This window comes from Manis pentadactyla, chromosome 5 (genome assembly GCF_030020395.1).
Source record: "Manis pentadactyla isolate mManPen7 chromosome 5, mManPen7.hap1, whole genome shotgun sequence".
Classification (NCBI taxonomy): Eukaryota; Metazoa; Chordata; class Mammalia; order Pholidota; family Manidae; genus Manis; species Manis pentadactyla.
The window spans coordinates 768,226-791,366 of NC_080023.1; the positions used below are offsets into that span (position 1 = coordinate 768,226).

A 23,141-nucleotide genomic window follows, 5' to 3' on the forward strand; every position below is an offset into this window, starting at 1 on the left:
GATAATCCAACATGATCTCCCCATTTTTAAGTCCTTAATGTGATCACATCAGCAAAGCCGCTTTTGCCTCTACGGTAACATACGCGCGAGCTCCAGGCTTTGCTGTGTGGATGGGTTTAGGGTCCATTATTCAGTTGACCATACAGGGCATGAGGCATCCAGAGATGATGGCCCAGTAGGTTGTTTCTGTGTCTCTGGTCAATTGAAGGCCTGATTGGGGCACCAGGATTGAACATGAGATATTAAGACACATTTTCAGGTAATCAAATTCTGTAGACATTTCTTGAGCATTCTTTTTGTGCTACCAGTTTGCCGGATCTTACAACTGCCATGAATGAGATGCCAGCCTTGTGAGAGAGGAAGGGACTGATGGGGGCATCAACGTCAAATTTCTCAGATTGAGAAATCCACAGGAGAGAGTAATTGGGCATTTCAGAGGAGATGATGTCTGAGCTGGGCTTTGAAGGGTGAATAGGAGTTTTCTAGGAAGACAGGCATAGAAAAGGCATTCTAGACAGAAGAAACACATGCAAAAATGCAGAGGCATGACCCAGCCAGTGTGGGAGGAATCCTAAGAAGCTTGGAGTGGCTCAAATGTGAGGTGAGAGGATAGTGGGAGTCCAGTGAGGTTTGGGCCAAGGAGGCCTGTGTGCCAGTCCATGAGGACCGACCTCTGTCCTGCAGGCGGCAGCAAGCTATGCCTGGGTTTGTGGTGAAGCACATGGCTGAAGCATTTGGCGGGGGCACCAAGAAGGCAATAGCATGGTTTGGGGAGGCACAGTTTAGGCCGGCTGGCAGAGCTGGACGTGGAGAGGGGAAGTGGTGCTTGCCAAGATGCTTGGACCGTGAGCTTCACTCCCCCTTGTCCTTCAGACCAAGCTCAGCGCAAAGTCCCAGTCCTTGTGATTCCGTGGACGGGCTGAGTCTGGGGTGGGACCGTTTTTCCTCCTCACTCACATCCCGCACCCACCCCCTGCCTTTTCCTGCAATCTGCCCAAGAACAGAGCCAGACCTCCTGCCCTTTGCATTAAGTTGCACTCAGCCCTGGAGATTTATTGCATTTTAATAAAACTCCCTGAGTGGGAAACATATGAAAAAACTGTCTTTGTTTTCTATTATGTAATAAACCTCGCTTGAGTGTGCTTTGAAGGATGAAGCCATAAACCTGTTTATGGGGTGAGCGGCATCCGGGGAATGTGCTGGTGGCCGAGAGGCATCAGGGGGTCTCCGGCTCTACCGCTTATTAGCCAAGGCTGGGGACAGTCAGTCCGTTCCTCGGAGGCCTGGTTCCCTGGTCTGTACAAGGGGAGCTGGCAGGGCTGAGTGTGGCTCTCGTGGTGAGGTCCGAGGGTGGGCTTGTCCTGAGGCCTCGTCCGAGTGCCCCTTCCAGGAGGGCTCACAGGTGGGAGAGTCCTCAGCCTGATGGGGAGTGAGCCGGAGGACAGCCCCTGGGCCAGCCGTGGGTGCGGAGGGGCCGGTGGGGCTTCCGGGGCGGGGGGCAGAGGGCGGGGTAGAGCTCAGCCCCTCGGGTGCCCCCGCACTTGGTGTGTCTTCAGCCGATAGCAGGGAACAGGGAGGAACCAGCGCGTGGACGGTGAAAAGGACCGTAGAAGAAGCTGAGCTGGGCGCTGACCTCACGTAGTCAGACACGATTAGAAGCACCCGGCAGGTGCACTGCCTGCGCCACCAGCCGGAAGCCCTCGCCGACCTGGAACACTGTCCTTTCTCCTGTGCCCGCCCGCCTCTCTCCCACCTGCCTCCCGGCTTCCTCTCTCCTGCTCTCTCCTTCCCTCTCTTCCTTCCTTCCACAACTTTCTCTGAGCATTTAGCACATTCCAGTGCACCCCTGGACTGTGGGGGTTCAGAGCTGAATGGCAGAGGCACAACTTCTGCCCTTGCAAGGCTGACACTCCATCAGGGAGTCCGGCAGGTGGCGGGGCAATGCATGGGGGTGCGTGGGAGGGGAGCAAGCTAGACCGGGGTCAGCCTGGCTTCCCTGGAGAGAGGGGCATCCTGATGGGGGCCTCGGGATGAGCCCTCGTTAGTGAGCAGACAACACTGTTCCCAGCAAAGTCCTGAAGGGGAAGGCAGTGGGGAGGCCGAGAAGTGGGGCGGGTGGGGCGTGGAGGGAGGCAGGGGTGTGGAGGCCAGCAGACCATCTCTCCAATCTACTAGGGGCCTTCTCAAAGTAATAACATGTCTCAAAGAAGGCCAGCTCAGAAATTCAGGAAGCTGGAACCATGCCCTCTGCTGGACAAACCCTTAAAGGAACAGGTGTGGTGATGTGTAAGCTCTGGCTGCATAAAAGCCTCCCAAATTGGTGGCTTAAAACACCAACCATTCATTTAGCTTATGATTCTGTGGCTCAACCATAAGGGCTGGATCAGCCAGGTGGACCTTCCCTTCCCAGCTGGGCTCCCTCATGCGTCTGTGGTCGGCCACCGGTCATCTAGGTGGCCTGTTCTGGGGCTTGGCTGACTGCTTGGAGCAGTGGGGCCAATGGGCCACCAGGCCGTCCCCCGGCAGCAGGCGGCCCTGGCTTATGCACATGGCAGCCGGGCAGAGGCTCAGGGAAGAACGCAGTGCGTGGGCCTCGGGGCCCAGGCTGGGCCATCACACCCGCCACTGCTGCGCAGTCCATGGTCAGAGCGAGTCCCAAGATGAGCCTCCGTTCAGGCTGAGGAAAACAGCTCCTCCTCGCGATGGGAGGACCTGGCACAGGGGCAGGGATACTGACCGGATGGGGACTCAGGGTGGCCATTTCTTTTTTTTTTTTTTGTAGATAATTATTTTTTATTGAAGGGTAGTTGACACACAGTATTACATTACATTAGTTTCAGGTGTACAACATAGTGATTCAACATTTATATACATGATAATTCTAGGTACCAGCTATCACCATACCAAGTTGTTACAATATTTTGACTATATTCCTTATGCTATAGATTACATCCCGGTTACTTATTTATTTTACCATTGGAAGTGTGTACTTTTTTTGTTTGTTTGTTTGTTTGTGAGGGCATCTCTCATATTTATTGATCAAATGGTTGTTAACAACAATAAAATTCTGTATAGGGGAGTCAATGCTCAATGCACAATCATTAATCCACCCCAAGCCTAATTTTCGTCAGTCTCCAATCTTCTGAGGCATAAAAAACAAGTTCTTACATGGAGAACAAATTCTTACATAGTGAATAAGTTCTTACATGGTGAACAGTACAAGGGCAGCCATCACAGAAACCTTTGGTTTTGCTCATGCATTATGAACTATAAACAGTTCAAATATGAATACTCATTTGATTTTTATACTTGATTTATATGTGGATACCACATTTCTCTCTTTATTATTATTATTTTTAATAAAATGCTGAAGTGGTAGGTAGATACAAGATAAAGGTAGAAAACATAGTTTAGTGTTGTAAGAGAGCAAATGTAGATGATCAGGTGTGTGCCTGTAGACTATGTGTTAATCCAAGCTAGACCAGGGCAATAAAACATCCACGTATGCAGAAGATTTCTCTCAGAACAGCGGGGTGAGGTTCTAAGCCTCACCTCTGTTGGTCCCCAATTTCTCACCTGATGACCCCCCTGTGACTGTGCCTGTCTTAGGTTGTTCCTCCTTTGAGGAATCTTACCCGTCTCTGGCTAACCAGTCATCTTCCGGGGCCATACAGGGAAATGTAAAGTTGGTAAGTGAGAGAGAAGCCTTATTGTTTGAAAAGGTTAGCTTTTTACTTCTTTGCATATTTACGCCCTGTAGCTTCTATGCCCAGCATTTGTCTTGAGGTATCTTTACCACTTGGAAGAATTATGATACTCAGTAAATTTGATATGAGGCACGAATTCTATTTAAGGGTTCTAATTAGGAAGGAAGAAGAAAAGCTATAGAAGTAGCAGGTGGCAGAAAACATGGGAAGATTGATTATTTCTTTGACATATCTTCTTGTAGAGTAACTTCAGCATGTATAGGTTTTAAGCTACTACTTAAATTGCACACACACATTAACATAATAGGAGTATAGTTACATAACCAAAGCATACCTGTAATTACCAGCCATCTCCAGTGAAACCAAGGAAACCAGTTAGGCACCTTAGGCATTTGTGAAAACTTATCTATGATATGGTGGATATTGTCCAACTGAACTTGAACAGTCTGAGAGAAATCAGACAAATTAAAACAACCCATTCCTGGGGAATGTTCACATCCCATATGTTCTTTTAACAGTAAATAGTCTGTAGTTGTAAGATTTTGGAGAGCTACAATTTGCACTTCTCCTAATTCTTGGTTGAGTTCCAACAGTATAGATCCAGTCAAATTTGTTGTTTTACTGTATGCACAGGCCAGCTTAGATATCTCCTTCTTCATTCCCATGGCAAGTCCAGGAGCTGGTGGGATGAGTGCATCTACAGCTGTAGCAGTGCGTGGATCTTTGTTGGGGTTTTTTGATGAGCATCTTCTGGCATGAGTCTTCCAGAGAGTGCTGATGTTGGGAGTTCTCTTTCATATCGTATCTTAGTTCATTTTCGGGGTAGCCCAATTAGGCTTTGATCCTCTGTATAAACACAAACAGACCCTTTGCCTACACTTTTATATGCCCTTTATACTCTTGTGTAGAACTCATTGGAGGTCACCACACAGGAACTGCCCTTTTTTTTTTTTTTTGGTATCACTAATCTACACTTACATGACGAATATTATGTTTACTAGGCTCTCCCCTATACCAGGTCCCCCCTATAAACCCCTTTACAGTCACTGTCCATCAGCATAGCAAAATGTTGTAGAATCACTACTTGCCTTCTCTGTGTTGTACAGCCCTCCCTTTTCTCCTACCCCCCCATGCATGCTAATCTTAATACTCCCCTACTTCTCCCCCCCTTATCCCTCCCTACCCACCCATCCTCCCCAGTCCCTTTCCCTTTGGTACCTGTTAGTCCATTCTTGAGTTCTGTGATTCTGCTGCTGTTTTGTTCCTTCAGTTTTTCCTTTGTTCTTATATTCCACAGATAAGTGAAATTATTTTGTATTTCTCTTTCTCCGCTTGGCTTGTTTCACTGAGCATAATATCCTCCAGCTCCATCCATGTTGCTGCAAATGGTTGGATTTTCCCTTTTCTTATGGCTGAGTAGTATTCCATTGTGTATATGTACCACATCTTCTTTATCCATTCATCTATCGATGGACATTTAGGTTGCTTCCAATTCTTGGCTATTGTAAATAGGGCTGCAATAAACATAGGGGTGCACTGATCTTTCTCATACTTGATTGCTGCATTCTTAGGGTAAATTCCTAGGAGTGCAATTCCTGGGTCAAATGGTAGGTCTGTTTTGAGCATTTTGATGTACCTCCATACTGCTTTCCACAATGGTTGAACTAACTTACATTCCCACCAGCAGTGTAGGAGGGTTCCCCTTTCTCCACAGCCTCGCCAACATTTGTTGTTGTTTGTCTTTTGGATGGCAGCCATCCTTACTGGTGTGAGGTGATACCTCGTTGTAGTTTTAATTTGCATTTCTCTGATAATTAGCGATGTGGAGCATCTTTTCATGTGTCTGTTGGCCATCTGTATTTCTTTTTTGGAGAACTGTCTGTTCAGTTCCTCTGCCCATTTTTTAATTGGGTTATTTGTTTTCTGTTTGTTGAGGCGTGTGAGCTCCTTATATATTCTGGACGTCAAGCCTTTATCGGATGTGTCATTTTCAAATATATTCTCCCATACTGTAGGGATCCTTTTTGTTCTATTGATGGTGTCTTTTGCTGTACAGAAGCTTTTCAGCTTAATATAGTCCCACTTACTCATTTTTGCTGCTGTATTCCTTGCCCGGGGAGATATATTCAAGATTAGGTCACTCATGTTTATGTCTAAGAGGTTTTTGCCTATGTTTTCTTCCAAGAGTTTAATGGTTTCATGACTTACATTCAGGTCTTTGATCCATTTTGAGTTTACTTTTGTATATGGGGTTAGACAATGGTCCAGTTTCATTCTCCTGCATGTAGCTGTCCAGTTTTGCCAGCACCACCTGTTGAAGAGACTGTCATTTCGCCATTGTATGTCCATGGCTCCTTTATCAAATACTAATTGACCATATATGTCTGGGTTAATGTCTGGAATCTCTATTCTGTTCCATTGGTCTGTGGCTCTGCTCTTGTGCCAGTACCAAATTGTCTTGATTACTGTGGCTTTTTAGTAGAGCTTGAAGTTGGGGAGTGAGATCCCCCTACTTTATTCTTCTTTCTCAGGATTGCTTTGGCTATTCGGGGTCTTTGGTGTTTCCATATGAATTTTTGAATTACTTGTTCCAGTTCATTGAAGAATGTTGCTGGTAGTTTCATAGGGATTGCATCAAATCTGTATATTGCTTTGGGCAGGATGGCCATTTTGACGATATTAATTCTTCCTAGCCACGAGCATGGGATGAGTTTCCATCTGTTAGTGTCCCCTTTAAGTGTCCGCTTTCTCTTAAGAGTGACTTGTAGTTTTCAGAGTATAAGTCTTTCACTTCTTTGGTTAGGTTTATTCCTAGGTATTTTATTTTTTTTGATGCAATTGTGAATGGAGTTGTTTTCCTGATTTCTCTTTCTGTTGGTTCATTGTTAGTGTATAGGAAAGCTACAGGTTTCTGTGTGATTTTGTATCCTGCAACTTTGCTGTATTCCGATATCAGTTCTAGTAGTTTTGGGGTGGAGTCTTTAGGGTTTTTTATGTACAGTATCATGTCATCTGCAAATAGTGACAGTTTAACTTCTTCTTTACCAATCTGGATTCCTTGTATTTCTTTGGTTTGTCTGATTGCCGTGGCTAGGACCTCCAGTACTATGTTAAATAGCAGTGGGGAGAGTGGGCATCCCTGTCTAGTTCCCGATCTCAGAGGAAATTCTTTCAGCTTCTCACTGTTCAATATAATGTTGGCTGTCGGTTTATCATATATGGCCTTTATTATGCTGAGGTACTTGCCCTCTATTCCCATTTTGCTGAGAGTTTTCATCATGAATGGATGTTGAACTTTGTCAAATGCTTTTTCAGCATCTATGGAGATGATCATGTGGTTTTTGTCTTTCTTTTTGTTGATGTGGCGGATGATGTTGATGGACTTTCGAATGTTGTACCATCCTTGCATCCCTGGGATGAATCCCACTTGGTCATGGTGTATGATCCTTTTGATGTATTTTTGAATTCGGTTTGCTAATATTTTGTTGAGTATTTTTGCATCTACGTTCATCAGGGATATTGGTCTGTAGTTTTCTTTTTTGGTGGGGTCTTTGCCTGGTTTTGGTATTAGGGTGATGTTAGCTTCATAGAATGAGTTTGGGAGTATCCCCTCCTCTTCTATTTTTTGGAAAACTTTAAGGAGAATGGGTATTATGTCTTCCCTGTATGTCTGATAAAATTCCGAGGTAAATCCATCTGGCCCGGGGGTTTTGTTCTTTGGTAGTTTTTTGATTACCGCCTCAATATCGTTGCTGGTAATTGGTCTGTTTAGATTTTCTGTTTCTTTCTGGGTCAATCGTGGAAGGTTGTATTTTTCTAGGAAGTTGTCCATTTCTCCTAGGTTTCCCAGCTTGTTAGCATATAGGTTTTCATAGTACTCTCTTATAATTCATTGTATTTCTGTGGGGTCCGTTGTGATTTTTCCTTTCTCGTTTCTGATACTGTTGATTTGTGTTGACTCTCTTTTCTTCTTAATAAGTCTGGCTAGAGGCTTATCTATTTTGTTTATTTTCTCGAAGAACCAGCTCTTGGTTTCATTGATTTTTGCTATTGTTTTATTCTTCTCCATTTTATTTATTTCTTCTCTGATCTTTATTATGTCCCTCCTTCTGCTGACCTTAGGCCTCATCTGTTCTTCTTTTTCCAATTTCGATAATTGTGACATTAGACCCTTCATTTGGGATTGCTCTTCCTTTTTTAAATATGCTTGGATTGCTATATACTTTCCTCTTAAGACTGCTTTTGCTGCTCCCCGCAGAGGTTGGGGCTTAGTGTTGTTGTTGTCATTTGTTTCCATATATTGCTGGATCTCCATTTTAATTTGGTTGTTGATCCACTGATTATTTAGGAGCGTGTTGTTAAGCCTCCATGTGTTTGTGAGCCTCTTTGCTTTCTTTGTACAGTTTATATCTAGTTTTATGCCTTTATGGTCTGAAAAGTTGGTTGGTAGGATTTCAGTCTTTTGGAATTTTCTGAGGCTCTTTTTGTGGCCTAGTATGTGGTCTATTCTGGAGAATGTTCCATGTGCACTTGAGAAGAATGTATATTCTGTTGCTTTTGGATGTAGAGTTCTATAGATGACTATTAGGTCCATCTGCTCTACTGTGTTGTTCAGTGCTTCCGTGTCCTTACTTATTTTCTGCCCGGTGGATCTATCCTTTGGGGTGAGTGGTGTGTTGAAGTCTCCTAGAATGAATGCATTGCAGTCTATATCCCCCTTTAGTTCTGTTAGTATTTGTTTCACATATGCTGGTGCTCCTGTGTTGGTTGCATATATATTTAGAATGGTTATATCCTCTTGTTGGACTGAGCCCTTTATCATTATGTAGTGTCCTTCTTTATCTCTTGTTACTTTCTTTGTTTTGAAGTCTATTTTGTCTGATATTAGTACTGCAACCCCTGCTTTCTTCTCGCTGTTGTTTGCTTGAAATATGTTTTTCCATCCCTTGACTTTTAGTCTGTACATGTCTTTGGGTTTGAGGTGAGTTTCCTGTAAGCAGCATATAGATGGGTCTTGCTTTTTTATCCATTCTATTACTCTATGTCTTTTGATTGGTGCATTCAGCCCATTAACATTTAGGGTGACTATTGAAAGATATGTACTTATTGCCATTGCAGGCTTTAAATTCGTGGTTACCAAAGGTTCAAGGTTAGCCTCTTTGGTATCTTACTGCCTAACTTAGCTCACTTATTGAGCTGTTATATACACTGTCTGGAGATTCTTTTCTTCTCTCCCTTCTTGTTCCTCCTCCTCGATTCTTCATATGTTGGGTGTTTTGTGCTGTGCTCTTTCTAGGAGTGCTCCCATCTAGAGCAGTCCTTGTAAGATGTTCTGTAGAGGTGGTTTGTGGAAAGCAAATTCCCTCAGCTTTTGTTTGTCTGGGAATTGTTTAATCCCACCGTCATATTTGAATGATAGTCGTGCTGGATACAGTATCCTTGGTTCAAGGCCCTTCTGTCTCATTGTATTAAATATATCATGCCATTCTCTTCTGGCCTGTAGGGTTTCTGTCGAGAAGTCTGATGTTAGCCTGATGGGTTTTCCTTTATAGGTGATCTTTTTCTCTCTAGCTGCCTTAAAACTCTTTCTTTGTCCTTGATCTTTGCCATTTTAATTATTATGTGTCTTGGTATTGTCCTCCTTGGATCCTTTCTGTTGGGGGTTCTGTGTATTTCCGTGGTCTGTTCGATTATTTCCTCCCCCAGTTTGGGGAAGTTTTCAGCAATTATTTCTTCCAAGATACTTTCCATCTCTTTTCCTCTCTCTTCTTCTTCTGGGACCCCTATAATACGGATATTGTTCCTTTTGGATTGGTCACACAGTTCTCTTAATATTGTTTCATTCCTGGAGATCCTTTTGTCTCTCTCTCTGTCAGCTTCTATGCGTTCCTGTTCTCTGGTTTCAATTCCATCAATGGCCTCTTGCATCCTATCCATTCTGCTTATAAACCCTTCCAGAGTTTGTTTCATTTCTGCGATCTCCTTTCTGGCATCTGTGATCTCCTTCCGGACTTCATCCCATTTCTCTTGCGTATTTCTCTGCATCTCTGTCAGCATGTTTATGATTCTTATTTTGAATTCTTTGTCAGGAAGACTGGTTAGGTCTGTCTCCTTCTCTGGTGTTGTCTCTGTGATCTTTGTCTGCCTGTAGCTTTGCCTTTTCATGGTGATAGGAATAGTCTGCAGAACTGGGACGAGTGACGGCTGGAAGGACTTCCTTTCTTGTTGGTTTGTGGCCCTCCTCTCCTGGGAGAACAGCGGCCTCTAGTGGCTTGTGCTGCGCAGCTGCGCGCAGACAGGGCTTCTGCTTCCTGCCCGGCTGCTATGGAGTTAATCTCCGCTGTTGCTGTGGGCGTGGCCTGGCTCCGGCAGCTACTCCAAAATGGTGGAGTCGCGTTGGAGCAGGAGCGGCTGGGAGGCTATTTATCTCCGTAAGGGGCCTCCCTGCTCCCTGCAGCCCAGGGGTTAGGGTGCCCAGAGATCCCGGATTCCCTACCTCTGGATTAAGTGACCCTCCCTGCCCCTTTAAGACTTCCAAGAAGCACCCGCCAAAACAAAACAACGACCACAAAAAAAAAAAAAATTTAAATTAAAAAAAAATTGGTTTTTTTTAATTAAAAAAAAAAAAGTGGCCTCTCGTTTTTCTTTATTCTCCGGCGCCAGCCTCAGGCCTCTGCTCACTGTTCTTGCTGCCCTGTTTCCCTAGTATTGGGGTCCCTGTCCCTTTAAGACTTCCAAAAAGCGCTCGCCAAAACAAAACAGCAAAAAAGCAAAAAAAAAAAAAAAAATGGTCGCGCGCTTTTCTTATGTCCTCTGTCGCCCAGCCTCCAGTGCCTGCTCACTGTTCTTGCTGCCCTGTTTTCCTAGTATCGAGCGCCCTGCACTCTGGCCCGGATGGCTGGGGCTTGGTGTTCGGCAGTCCTGGGCTCCGTCTCCCTCCCGCTCTGCCTATTATTCTCCTGCCGGGAGTTGGGGGGAGGGGCGCCTGGCTCCCGCCGGGCCGGGGCTTGTATCTCACCCCCTTCGCGAGGCGCTGGGTTCTCTCAGATGCGGATGTGGTCTGGATATTGTCCTGTGTCCTCTGGTCTTTATTCTAGGAAGGGTTGTCTTTGTTATATTTTCATAGATATATGTGGTTTTGGGAGGAGATTTCCGCTGCTCTACTCACGCCGCCATTTTCCGCCCCTCCAGGGTGGCCATTTCTGGCATCAGCAGGCTTGGACTGGAGAAGGGAAGGTTGAGGGGAGGCATGAAGGCTGCTCGCACTGCACACTGTCCCGGGGTCAGGATGCGGGCAGAGCCAGGCGCTGGGGGTGACCCAGGGGCCCTTCTGCTGTGGAGCTCCCTTCTGGGGACCGGTGGCCACAGACACTGGAAGCATCAGAAAGACTGTGTCACCTCGGTGGGGAGGAGGGGCAGGTGCTAGAGAAAGCGTGGCCGCTGAGATCACAGCGGCGGGCATCCCTCGGAAGGTTCAGGCAGATTCAGGAGCCACATGGTCCTGGGGCCTCTTCGAAGACCATGTCTGACATACCCCGCCAGTCGGAGCCCACCCGGCATGCAGGATGCCTAACAGAGCCTAGGTGGGTCCGCGGCCTGGCACCAGGCTGCCCACCCGCACAGGAGAGGCCGGCAGCCTGCCCAGTGCTCCTGGCAGATGGTCGCCGTCATTGCTGTTAGGTTCCGCTTTCCTCCTTGGAGACGGGCCACCAACCGCTGCTCTGCCCCTTCCAGCGCCTCCATGGTATTCGAATGTAAATGTCTGCCTGGGTTCCCAGAGGGCAGGCTGTTGGCTGAAGGCCCAAGGAGGGCTCTGGGCTCTGTGGTGTGTCAGAGGGAGCAGGCCCCTGCCTGTGACACGCATGTCCCCGGGCCCCCGGTGCTCACTGTGTCTCCGGGGCCCCCTCTTCTCCTGAAGACTTCTTGGGAGGTGGCCATGAGCACAGGCCTTCAGACCTGAGATGAGTTTCTCCGGGCTCTGTCTTATTAGCTGTGCGGCCTTGGGGGAGTCACTTCCCCTCTTTGTGCCCAGGTTGCCCCATTGGTAAAATGGGGGTAATAACATCGCCTGGGTTGTTGGCCCCAGTGAGGTGGGGGATGTGTAACCCAGCGCCTGGCTGATTAGAAGCATCTGGAAACGTTGGCCGTTAGCACCATGCTCCTTTAAACATCAGTGTCACCCTCGGTAACAGCACCGTAAAGGGGGGTTTTGGGGCCTGGGACCCTTTGTGCAGTGAATGTGATCTCCAAAGCCATAGACCCTGCATGGCTGGGCCTGGACACTGAGGACACAGCCAAGTGACTCTGCCACAGTCCTGGCCCTGAGCGGCACGGGGCTCGGTCAGCACCCCCAGAGGATGGTCAGAGATGCCATTGCCCCACTCCTGGGTGACATACTGGGCCCCAGTCAGGCAGCTCAGGGTCATCTCCCAGAGCCACGGCTGCTGACAGCCGACTGTAGGTGGCCCTTCCTGTCAGATGCAGTCACTGCATGCTGATCACGTGCTGATCACTCTACATTGCATTTATCATGATTTCTCAGGGTGTATGTGCATTAAGGTTATGATGTTATTTTAATGAAATTTTTGTTTCCAAACACTGGAATTATTCCTTCCTATAAAGCTTTTGGTCTGTCCATCCCCTTTCGGTAGCTGGCTCGAGGGGGCAGCAGGGCTTGCCTGGGTCCCTCAGTGCACACTAGGTCTGCCCACAGAGCTGAGAGTAGAGAGACTGGACATTTGATTTGGCTGGTCTGCGAGCTGCTCCGCGGGCAGGTCTGTTTCCTGCCTGGGAGCAGAGCCTCCCCTTGCCCGCGCCTGGCAGGTCAGCATGCAGTCGGCACTCAGGGAGACCCAAGCTGCCTGGTGGCTGTCTCAGGCTTAGGAAGCTTCCTTTGGCTTCTTGGATTTTGAAGCATTAGGAATGCTGGTAATGTTTGACAACCAGCACCCCAGGATAAAAACCCTGATTTGTAGTACTTGTCAGTGTCCATGGCGTCAATTGTCCCACCGTGGCCAGCTTCAAGCTCCCAAAATGAAGTCGCTGAACAGAGCAGGGTGAGATGTGCACCAGCTGTAGCTCACTGATATGTGTTGGAGTGACCGGTGTGAGCCGGCGTGAACTGGTGTGAGCTAGTACCGGCACAACATTGTTCAGGAAGATTCCGGAGTCCCCCAGCCTGTTAGGGGTCAGTGGTTATATGAGTGGCTGGCTGGGAGGACGCTGCTGGTCTAGCAGAACAGACAGGATGTTGCCGCTTTCCCAGGAAGTCTGGCAGCCGGCTACCCTGGCACCCCATATTTTTCCTGGTCATGTGTGAGGAGGTGGTGGTGCTGAGGTGTCAGAGAGGCTTCTGGCTCCTCTCCTGAGCATTGAGGTAATAATTGTGCCTCCCTTTGGAAACCCCCGGCAGATGGGATTTGGCTATAAAATCCGGTCTACACAGCCCTCTGAACCAGGCGGGGAAACCGAGGCTCAGAATGACCCCGGCTTGCCCAAGGTTGCCCAGCGTGTTGGTGGCAGCCCCTTCTTGGTGGCGGTGGGAGCGTTGTCCCTGCAGGGCTGGCTCCCCATGTCTCCCTGGCCTGCAGCCCTTGTGTGGGACGTGGCTTTCCTGGGAAGCAGGGCGAGGGACTCCTGTTTGGTCATCACCGAGGGGGTGTGTCACCATGAGAGACGTTCTGCACGGAAGGCTTGGGTGAGTCTGCTCCCCTCGCCGCACCCCAGGCAGGCTTCTGCTTGAACTGGGAAGGCCACCCTGCCAGTGCGTGTCAGAGCCGGTGCTGAAGGCAGGGTGTGAGGGGCCTCAGACCACGCAGCCGCACGCTCCCCCGGGGTGTCTGTGCTTGGCACCTCCAGGAAGCGCTGCCTGTCCCACCTGGGTGTGGGACCAGCAGGTCGGGGGGTACAGACCACACCCTCCCTCTGCCCTTGGCCTTCTGGGCTGAGCTCAGGGTCTGGCCCTGGGGCCTGGGCTGTGGGCAGGTGAAGTGGGAGCGCTTGGGGGTGGGTTCCAAAGGCTTCAGGTCACTCCTGCTTCATTCCTTTCATTCCGGGAGCCAGATTCTTCCAAACCCAACCGCCTACAACCAGCACAGCAAGGCCACAGCCTTGTATTTTCAGTGTGGCTGGATGGCCCCAACCCCTGTCCCTTGATGGCTACGGAGGCCCCCAGGATGGCCCGAGTGGCCTTGGGAACATACGTAACTGCCGTCCGTCTCTGCAGCTACCAATGGGCGGGAGGGTCTCCCCGAGACATGGGTGACTTTTAAGTAGGACAGCCTGTCCCAGGCATGTGTCCCCCTCTCTGCTGCCAACAAGGCCCGGTAGTCCCACCCCTCCCTGTGGGAGGCTCAGCCTGAGAAGCTGGTTCGCAAGTGGTGAAACTTGCCCCTTGCTTTGTGGTTCCTCCCATTGCCCTGAATGAGTGGCCGCACACGTACGTGAGCCCCTCCTGACCAGGAGCCTGGCACCAGGGTGACTCTGGTCCCATTCTGGGCCTGATGAGGAGTCAGAAGGAAACATCCAGGGTTCTGGTACGTCGAATAGTTGTCCGAAGGCCAGCAGAAGTCCCAGGCTGGGGGCCTGGGGGCCAGGCTGATCTTAGGGCAGGTCTGGTTTGGCCTGAAGAGGACTTGAAAATGATGCCATCGAGCTGTCAGTGTTTAAGAATTTCAAGGTCTCGTTTGAGCAGCCTGGGGTTCCGACCTCTGGAGCAAAGAGAGGAAGAGACGGCAGTGGCCACCGTCTCCCAGGGCTGCCTGCCTGCAGGGTCTAGGTTCTGCCAGTGTCCAGGCCCCAGGCCTGGGGGATGTCAGTCCAGTATCTTAGGAGGTGGTCAGGTGTACAGGCGAGACAGTCCAGTGCTCCAGCCTCCTGAGGGGCAACCCCAGTCCTTCCCCCGAGGGACGCAGGAGCAGGAGTGTGGGGCTTCCGTCCCCCATGGCTGCTGAGTCCCACAGGGCAGGGCCCCCAGGAAGAACCTCACTTCCATCCCCCAGATGCTGCAGTCTCTGGCTATGAACCCGGGGTGGACGGAGCTGTGGCTGAGGGGCAGGCCCGTGTTTATCTTGGGGAGAGATCTCTGGGTCGAGGCCTGCTCTTCCTGAGACATCTTTTCCCCTAGTCAGTGAGCAAATAATTGGGCCCTGAGGCCGGCTGGGGGCCCTGAGCCAGGCGGGATGGCTGTGCTGGCCTCTCTGGCCAGGGCTTCCCCCGGGCACTGCCGGGGGTCAGTCACCAAACACTGTGTGGTCAACGTGTTGTGGATGCCACTTCCTGGAGGGAAAACCTAGAAATACCTGAAACAGAGAAGGGAAGATCCACCCCCCTCCCCTGCCACCCTCACCCTGTGTCTGTCCCATGCTCCCAGCCAGCCTCATGATGTTGGCCTGACCCAGCAGGCAGGTGCTTGTGGGACACCTGGCCAGCGGGCCCGTTCAGGCCGATTTGGTGAACGCAGGCCTTCAAGGAGTCGGGCCTCGGGCCGAGTTTCCGCTGTCCTTTGAGCTGCAGGCCGCTGCGGACCCTCCACTCAGGGAGGCGGTTGGTGTTATCAACCCGACCGGACAGCGTAAGTGCTCGGCAGCCTCGTGCGCTAGCATGGGGGCGAGCTCCGACATGGCTACGGACTTAGGCCTTGGACACATCCCATGGCAGGTACCTTTATTGTCCTTGTTATACTGCCAGGGAAACAGGCTCAGAGATGTTGAGTAACTTGCCAAGGTCACACAGCTGTGCATGGCAAAGCCAGGCTGGCAGGTGCCCTCTGCTCTGCTGTATGGCTCCCAGGACTTCCTGCCTGTCCCGGAAACGTCCCATCATGCTGAGTCAGGCCTGGCCCCTGAAGACAGTGAGGACTCTGTGAATCGGGTATTTTAGAGCGATGGGGTGATGTGGGCACCTTCCTGGGAGGCCACGGAAGCTGGGGTGGGGACGGAGCTGGGGGAGTGGGCGTGTCTGGGCCTGGTGTTGTGGGTGCAGGGAGCACCCTACACGGCTGCCCCCAGCTCTGTCCCGCTATGCTAGAGCCTGGGCTTGGAGAGTTCTAGATGTCCCGAGGGGAAGTCTGGCCCAGTGTGAGCCTCATGGGTAGTGTAAAGATGACTATCCGCATGGGGTGGCGCACCACTGGGGGTTGGGCCCAGGCCCCACAGGTCACGGAGGGGTCAAATGTGGCTGCTTCTCATCCCATCCTCTCTGCTGGAGCCAGGCCCTAAATGCAAGCTAAGCTGGGGCTTGGGGCCCCAGGCAAGACACCATCCCTCCCTGGGCCGCAGAGGATTAGCGTGTCCGGGCCTGCCGGGCTGGGTGTCTGTAACATCCCTTCCCCGCCAGCGTTCGATGGCCCAGCTGGGAGTGAAGCAGAGAAGCATCCTGGCCGCCCTGCAGCTGCCGCCTGAGCCCCTGCGGGGGTGGGAAGGGCCAGAACCTGAGTGGGGACAGCCGTGTGGCTGGAGGGGCCCAGAGCTGTGGCATGCCCATGACTCGGGGGCGTGCCGTGCTGCCCTGACAGCTGGCCACGGTGGTGGGGAGGAGGCAGATGCTGCCAGGAAGGGGCTGGGCTGCACTCACCCCGGGGGCTCCTGGAGGGCTGCCTGGGGAGGCGTAAAGCCTCTGCACACCCAGGCCCAGGCCAGCTGTCTGCTGCGGGTCCTGGGGACGCAGCCCATCAGGTCATGGTCGTCCAGGCCGCAGTTTGCAGAGCACCCCTGGGAAGGCATCTGCAACTAGCAGAGCTGATGCACTTTCATTTCTGGAGGGCTGGAGTGTCCATATTTCATACCTGGGAGGTCCAGCCATGGTTCGGCCTTCTCAGAAACATCTGACCCTGTGGGGACTTCCAGCCTTGGTGGTCTCGCCCCAGGAAGGGCAGACCAGAGGGAGGTGTGTGCTGAAGGTGGTGCCACACAGAGCCAGCATTCCTTAACTCACGCGACAGACGCCCACAGGGCCCTGTTCTAAGCCAGCTCTGTCTTGGAAGATGGGAACATAGTGGGGACCACTGAGGCAGAACCCCTGACCCCTGGAGTTTGTGTCAGAAGGAGAGATGGACCACAGACCAGATCAATCAGCGAAATCAGTCCTGTGTCCCCTCAGGGTAGTGGCTACAGGGGACAGATAGGCTGGGAGCAGGGCCAGGAAGTGTCAGAGTGGGGTCCAGGCCTAACCTCACTGGGGGGTGACTTGGGACAAAGCTGCACAGGAAGGAGGGGCCCCAGTGAGGATGGGGGTGGGTGACAGGCAGGCCCCCAGGGAGGGGCGTGCAGCACTAGGGTGAGCCAGGGCGCTGGGTTCCATGTGATTCTGTGGCCAGAAGTTGTTTCCTGAGTTGCTGGGCTGCGGCGGAGCTGGGGTCGGCCCAGCCCTGGCTTTTGTCTTTGCACAAAGCTGAGCGAACGTACGTGTGTGCACACAGTGACACGCACTGTCCACCCGCGCTGAGGGCTTGGGGAAGACGTGAAGTGACGAGCTCCCGCGCTGAGCCAGCGCTTCCCTGCCGGCCCCCTGCCTCTGCCCAGCAGAGACCTCGGTGGGCTCTGCAGCTGGGGGCCCCGGCAGCCCTGCACACTCTCCCGTGGCCTCAACATCAGCCATCAGCTCATCAGCCCCACCCCCCAGCTGTCTAGTCTGGAAGGAATTTGGGGAGGAGAATGATAAGAAAACAGCAGAGAGTGTTCAAGGAACTCATTCTGGGGAAGTTTCCTGGCCAAATAGGTTCTGGAAATACCATGTGTCTTAAGAGGGAGAAATGGAAAAAGTAGCAGTGAAAACACGTCCTAAGGGGCAGGCTAGACACACAGGACGGATGCTGGTGGGGGGAGATCCTAAATGCACCCCTCCCTGACTCTGCAGGCACCAAGCTGGCCCCCCAACTCAGCATCATCAGTCCTGCTGCGGATATCCCGGGCCGGGGGCTGTCAGCTCCTTTAGGGGTGGGGAAACTGAGGCAGAGGCTACGAGTGGCGGAGTTGGGACTTGAACTGCGACCTCGTGAATGCAGTGGGAGGGAGGGTCAGGAGCGCAGGCCCTGGGGCCTGTTCCTGCCTGGGCTGGACTCCGGGCTCTGTCGCCTGCTGGCTGCACGACCTTGGGCCAGGCGTTGAACCTCTCTGGTTTGTTTCCACTTTGTGAAAGGGAATGAGGATGCCTGCCTCATGGTGGTCACGGAGGGTGAGGAGTGAAGCCAAGCAGAGCCCTAGGGGCAGGGCCTGGCAGGGGCAGGTGGGCAGCCAGCAGGGCCACCGTCCGCATTGCCGTGGCACATGTGGCGCCCTGCGCTCTGGTGTGCTTCCTCCCGCCCTAAGGGGCATGTCTGGATCTCATGCCTGGATGTAAGGGAGAAAGTCAAGGGACAGGGAGAGAATGGCTGCGTGGCTCCTGCCCGGCGCGTCTTCCCCAGGCTCGGGACTCACCCTTCCTGCTGTGGGAAGGTACTGTCCACCTCGACCACTTTTCTGGGTTTTCCAGGAGAGCCCCAAGTCTGTATAAATTAAGTCTCTGCAAAAGAAGGAACAGCCCTGGGTGTGTTTATACCAGGTTCAAAGTCTCTACCAGCAAACGGCTTTTCTCCTGAGAAAAGTGTCGAACGAGGGGCGGCTGGACCCGGCCCTTCCCGTGATTCCTGATTTGGATGGGAGAGCGCGAGGGTCTCCGCTGGTAGGTTTTCTGGAGTATTCCAGACTTACTGTGCTTTCTGGAGGACACCCAGGGCCTGTCTGGCAGAGGCCTGGAGACCCCTGGGGCAGTCCCAGGACAGGGCGTCCTGCTCACCCAGCAGAGCGCTGCCTCCTCTGGGCTGTGCGGCCCGCCTCCAGGGCTCTTGGGGTGGGGAGGGTACTAATAGAGGGAGCGCAGGCATCGAGTGGGGGCCCGGATGCTGGCAGGGAGGCACAGAGCTCGGACCTGGGTCCCCAGGCAGCCCCAGGAGGGAGCAGGAGCTGTGGGTCACCGTCAGCTGGGCTCCGTGGCGCTCTGGTCATGACCGGCCGGCACGCGTGAGGTGCGTTGGTGGGCCTACACGCGGTTGCAGCTGAAAAGCACGTTGGTGGGAGCAACTGGTTCCCAGGCCTGGGGGCAGGGGTGGCAGAGGGAAGGGGCATGTGGGGCCCCTAACCCTGCCTGCTATAGGGAGCTCTGGGCGGAGGGAAGGAGAAGAGCTCCGCGCTGGAGGGTCCCGGGTAGTGTCTCGGCTCTGCATGGGTGGGCCGCCTGGGAGATACGTGGCTCTCACCCTCTTCTGACCTCTTGCAGGCCAGCCATATTATGTGATGAGGGATACCCCTGAAAGCTGCAGCCTGTCACACAGCTGTCCGCAGGTGGCCCCATTAGGCCCAAAGAGGGGCCGAAGCTCCATCCTTTCCCAGAGGGGTGAGCCTGGTTCCCTGGGTGGAGACCCCGGCAGACCAACAGCCTGCAGAGGTGGTGCCTGGGTGGTTCATCAATGACAAGGCATCAGTACTGTGGAATCTGCCACGGAGCTGCTGTCCTTGGCCACGTCAGGGCCAGTATGATCATCAGCCCCTTGCTGTCCTCATCTTGGATGGGGCTGACGCATGGCCCAGCTTTCCCAGCTAACAGGTGCCAGCATTGAGGAGTGTAGAAATGCATTCTTTCTGGGGTGGTGGCCGGAGCCTGGACATTGACCCAAGAGCTCAGGTGTGGCCTCCAGGGAAAGTGCACCCACTCAGGGCCCTGCCAACCTGGGCCTGGGCCCTTCTCTTGTTCTAGAAGAGAATTTGGCTGTAGGCAGCCACTGGGCCTTACCAGGACAGGCCTCATGTGGAAACACTCGTGTGTGTCCCACAAATGCTGGAGCACCTATTGTGTGCCAGCCCTGTGCTGGGCACAGGACACAGTGGGGGTCATGCCCCAGGGTCCCCGAGGGGCTCTTGGCGTTCTGGGCAGGTCCGTGAAGCTACAAGCACAATAGAAACCATGGCAGGTGCTGAGGGGCCCCTGGGGGGGCCAGGAGGAGGGCAGGTGTGGCAGCCGCTCTCGGGCCAGGCCTTCCGTGAGAAGAACAACACAGAAGACACTTTTCACAGGATGCTAGCAGTTTATTCAGTCCTTGCACAGCCAGGTTCTTCTGGGGCTCCGAGCTGGGTTCTGTTGGTCCCAGCGGACTGGCAGATGCTGGTCTCTTGTGGGGAGAAGCTTGGTGACATCTCCCTGAATTGCGTCAACATTCCCAGGAGGCAGGAGTGACCACTCCCAGCGCACAGATTAGAAAACTAAGGCTCTGGCAGGTGCAGGGACTTACCCACCATGGCTTGTGTGCCCACTGCTCCACAGCCCCTCAAAGCCACTGCAGACCCCTGGCTCTCCCCCTGGGCTCTCACCGGACATGTTTTTCTCTCCTCATTTAGAGCATAAAACAGGCTTTCCGTCAGCAGGGCCCTGAGCACCTGGGGCACAAGCAGAGGGTCCCCGTGGTGGGCAGAGGCATCGGACGGGCTGCTCTGAAGCCCAAATGCCCCTTGGAGATGTGGCCAAGGCCCCAGCCTCCTCCCCAGGAAGGTACCCGGGCACTCGCACCTGATGAGCACCTTGGGGCCACCCGAGGAGCCCAGGGTGAGGAAGTCTGGCTCGCTCAAGAGTGTGGCTGTGGATGAGAACCCGTCCCTGCCCAAGCTGTTGGGCAAGAGGGATGGGGCCCCACTCCACGTGATCCCTCCCACTCTCTCTGCCCTGCCACCACAGCTCAGCCCGGGTGTTCATCAGCAAGGTGTAGAGGGGCACCAGAACACTGCACAGTACACAGTACACAGTACACTGCAGCAACGGAGACCAGGGCCAGTCAGCCGGGGAGGGCACCCCACGCAGCTTGGTCCGGCCCACTGCAGACACTTGCAAGGGCAAAGCCATATGCCGTCGCTGTTAGATGCTCTGCAGGCTCAGAATTTCAGCCCTGCTCCTTCCCAGCCTCCCCGCCCAGAGCCTTGGTTTCTCCTGTGAAATGGGGTTGGGGACAGCACCCACCTCGTAGGGCCCCTGTGGGATTCAGGCAGATAAGGAGCCCTCCTGGGTGGCACTAGCAGGCCCTGGATCTTTGGAGGCCATGATCACGCATGCTGACTGGCGTGGGAGGGCGTCTCTTTCCACACGTGGTGCCGGCAGTGTTCCACAGCATTGCACATCTCAGCCGTTTCCTGATTCATGCACCAGAAGCCCGGGCCCATGGCACACTGGTCAGTGCCCAGCAGCAGGACCTTGGGGGCGTGGCAGGCACCCATCTTCGTGCACAGGGCCACAGGGTCCATTATGTCCCTGAGGCTGTCAGTGAGCACGGGCTGGTACTCAGCCACAAAGCGGTTGCACTGCACCATGTAGGGCAGCGGCAGGATGCCGCAGCCGCTCCTGAAGAGCCTCAGGATGCTGCGCTCCGTGCTCTTGAGCCTCAGGTTGCGAGCGGACACGGCAAACAGCCTCTTGCATCCATTGCAGAAGATGCCCTGGTTTTCCCTGCTCGGTATTGGGGGCAGCGTGTTTGCATAGGCCTCGTCGACTGCCCGGGCCCGCCTCTGGCCACTGCACAGACCGATGGCCTTGCACACCCTTTCTGGGGTGACTTTGGTCAGGAGCTGCACCAAGGAGGGGCTGTAGGCATCCACCAAGGTGATGCACTCCTGGATGATGGACGTGGGCATCTTGGTGCAGCCGCGCTCCAGGGCATGGGTGATGAGGACCTCTGTTTTGTTGGATTCCAGCCACCCCTCCAGCTCCTGGACCACCTGCTGACACATCTCACAGGTCAGGCCGGCCTTCATGTGCATCTCAGTCTTCCTTCTTGAGGATACCGGCTCCAGGGAAGGGACCCCGGCCACAGCAGCCAGGTGGGCCTGCCCCTCTAGCCCCTCACAGAAGCCCCCCTTCCCACAGATCTCCTTCGGCACTACGAGCCTCAGTGTTTGTTCAGCTGGGGCAAAAAAATGGTGGATGTAGTTCTTGCAAAGGAGAGTGAAGCCAGGCCCCAGGGACTCACACTGCTCCTGCGTGGTCACTTCTGCCAAGTTGGACAAGTTGGACCCAACTGCGTCCTGGAGTCGGGTGACCAGCTGGACACAGTCCTGGCACGTGGTGCCCCCGGGAATCTGCGGAGGGTGGAAGCCGAGGGGCCTGTGGGCCATGAGTGGCGCCGCCACCTCTGATGTGTCCTCCTTGGAGAGCAGCCGCAGGGTGGCCAGGTGTCTCTGCAGCGGCTGGCAGAGGGTGAGCGCGGTGCACACCTGTGCCGGGGCGCTGCCCAGGGCCTCGTCAAGCATGCTCAGGAGGGCCAAGCGGTGGGCATCCACCAGCTCCCTGCACTTGGCTGCTGCCTCCTGGCTGGGAAGCCACTCACACGCCTTTGTCACCAAGGCCAGGGTGTCGGTCTCCGTGGCGTCAGGGTCCAGCCCGTTGCTGGTGGCAGTCATCACATCCAGGCACACATCGCAGGGCAAGGACTTGGCAGTGGGCTTGCTCCAGACAGCCGTCCGGCAGTACCCCACGGCCCCGCACCTTGTCGCCGCCTGCAGGTCCTGGCACCACACGGCCGAGCCCTTTGCACACCCCTGGGGGTCGGGGGTGGGGCTGGCCAGAGCAGCCCCCAGGAGGCTGGGCAGGAGAAGCAGGGCGCAGAGCATGCTGGTGGTGGCTCGGCCAGCTCCAGTGCCCTGCTCAGCCCGGCCGCTGCTATAAACCCAGCTCTCTCACCTGGCGCCTGGGCAGCTGTGCAGGGCGGCCCCGCCCTCGGCCGCCTCCCTCCCTGACTCATAACCCTGGGCTTCCCTATAGGACGAGCCTCAAGCCTGGCTGTGGTCGCCATCTGCTTCTTTCCTTTTGTCCTCGCGAAGCCTCCGCCTGCAAGGAGCGCTGCTCTCCCTTCTTCCCCCTGGATGCACTCCTGTCTTTCAGAGCCCAGCTTGTCTTTGAATGAAGGGCGTTTCAAGATCCCTTTGCTGGGAGCCGGGGCCTCCCTGTGACTCAGTGTCCCGTCCTGACCTGTGTGCCTGGCCGGGTCCCCTCCTAGAAGAAGAGACCCCAGGGGAATTGCTGCCCTTCCCTGGGAAGTACATAAAGGCATTCTAACATTTCTGCTAGGATGTTAAGTGGATTTAACGACTGGCCCGCCATGGCAGTCCTGGCTGGTTCCACGCGGGCCCTGGCCTCGCCGGCTGTGCTGTCTGGGGAGGTGTGCTTGCTGAGTGTCCTGTCTTCACTGTGAATGAGAGTGCCATCAACCTCCCAGGACAAGCCACACCGGTGAAAGCTCTCAGCAAGTGAGTGCCTGGGTTGGTCAGTTCCTTCCAGAAACCTGGCCAAGTGTGGACTGGCCCATAGTGGACACAAAGATGTGGATTCAAAGTACACATACATAAAAGGGGTTTGTTTCAGTCCTGGGTCATTTATTATGTTTTTTTTTTCTTCCTTAGTTTTTAAAAGAGCTGGCAGGCA

The 23,141-nt window shown here is 53.5% G+C and overlaps 2 protein-coding genes across 2 annotated transcripts in view; one reads left to right on the top strand and one right to left on the bottom strand.

Moving 5' to 3' along the window:
- The window catches only part of SORCS2 (sortilin related VPS10 domain containing receptor 2), a 446,479-nt gene that overhangs the window by 186,215 nt on the left and 237,123 nt on the right, over positions 1–23,141 (top strand). The window lies entirely within an intron of this gene.
- Positions 19,745–22,411, bottom strand: PSAPL1 (prosaposin like 1). The gene has a single exon (XM_036921378.2). The coding sequence runs from the start codon at positions 22,328–22,330 to the stop codon at positions 20,771–20,773; it is 1,560 nt and encodes a 519-aa protein (XP_036777273.2). The 5' UTR covers positions 22,331–22,411; the 3' UTR covers positions 19,745–20,770.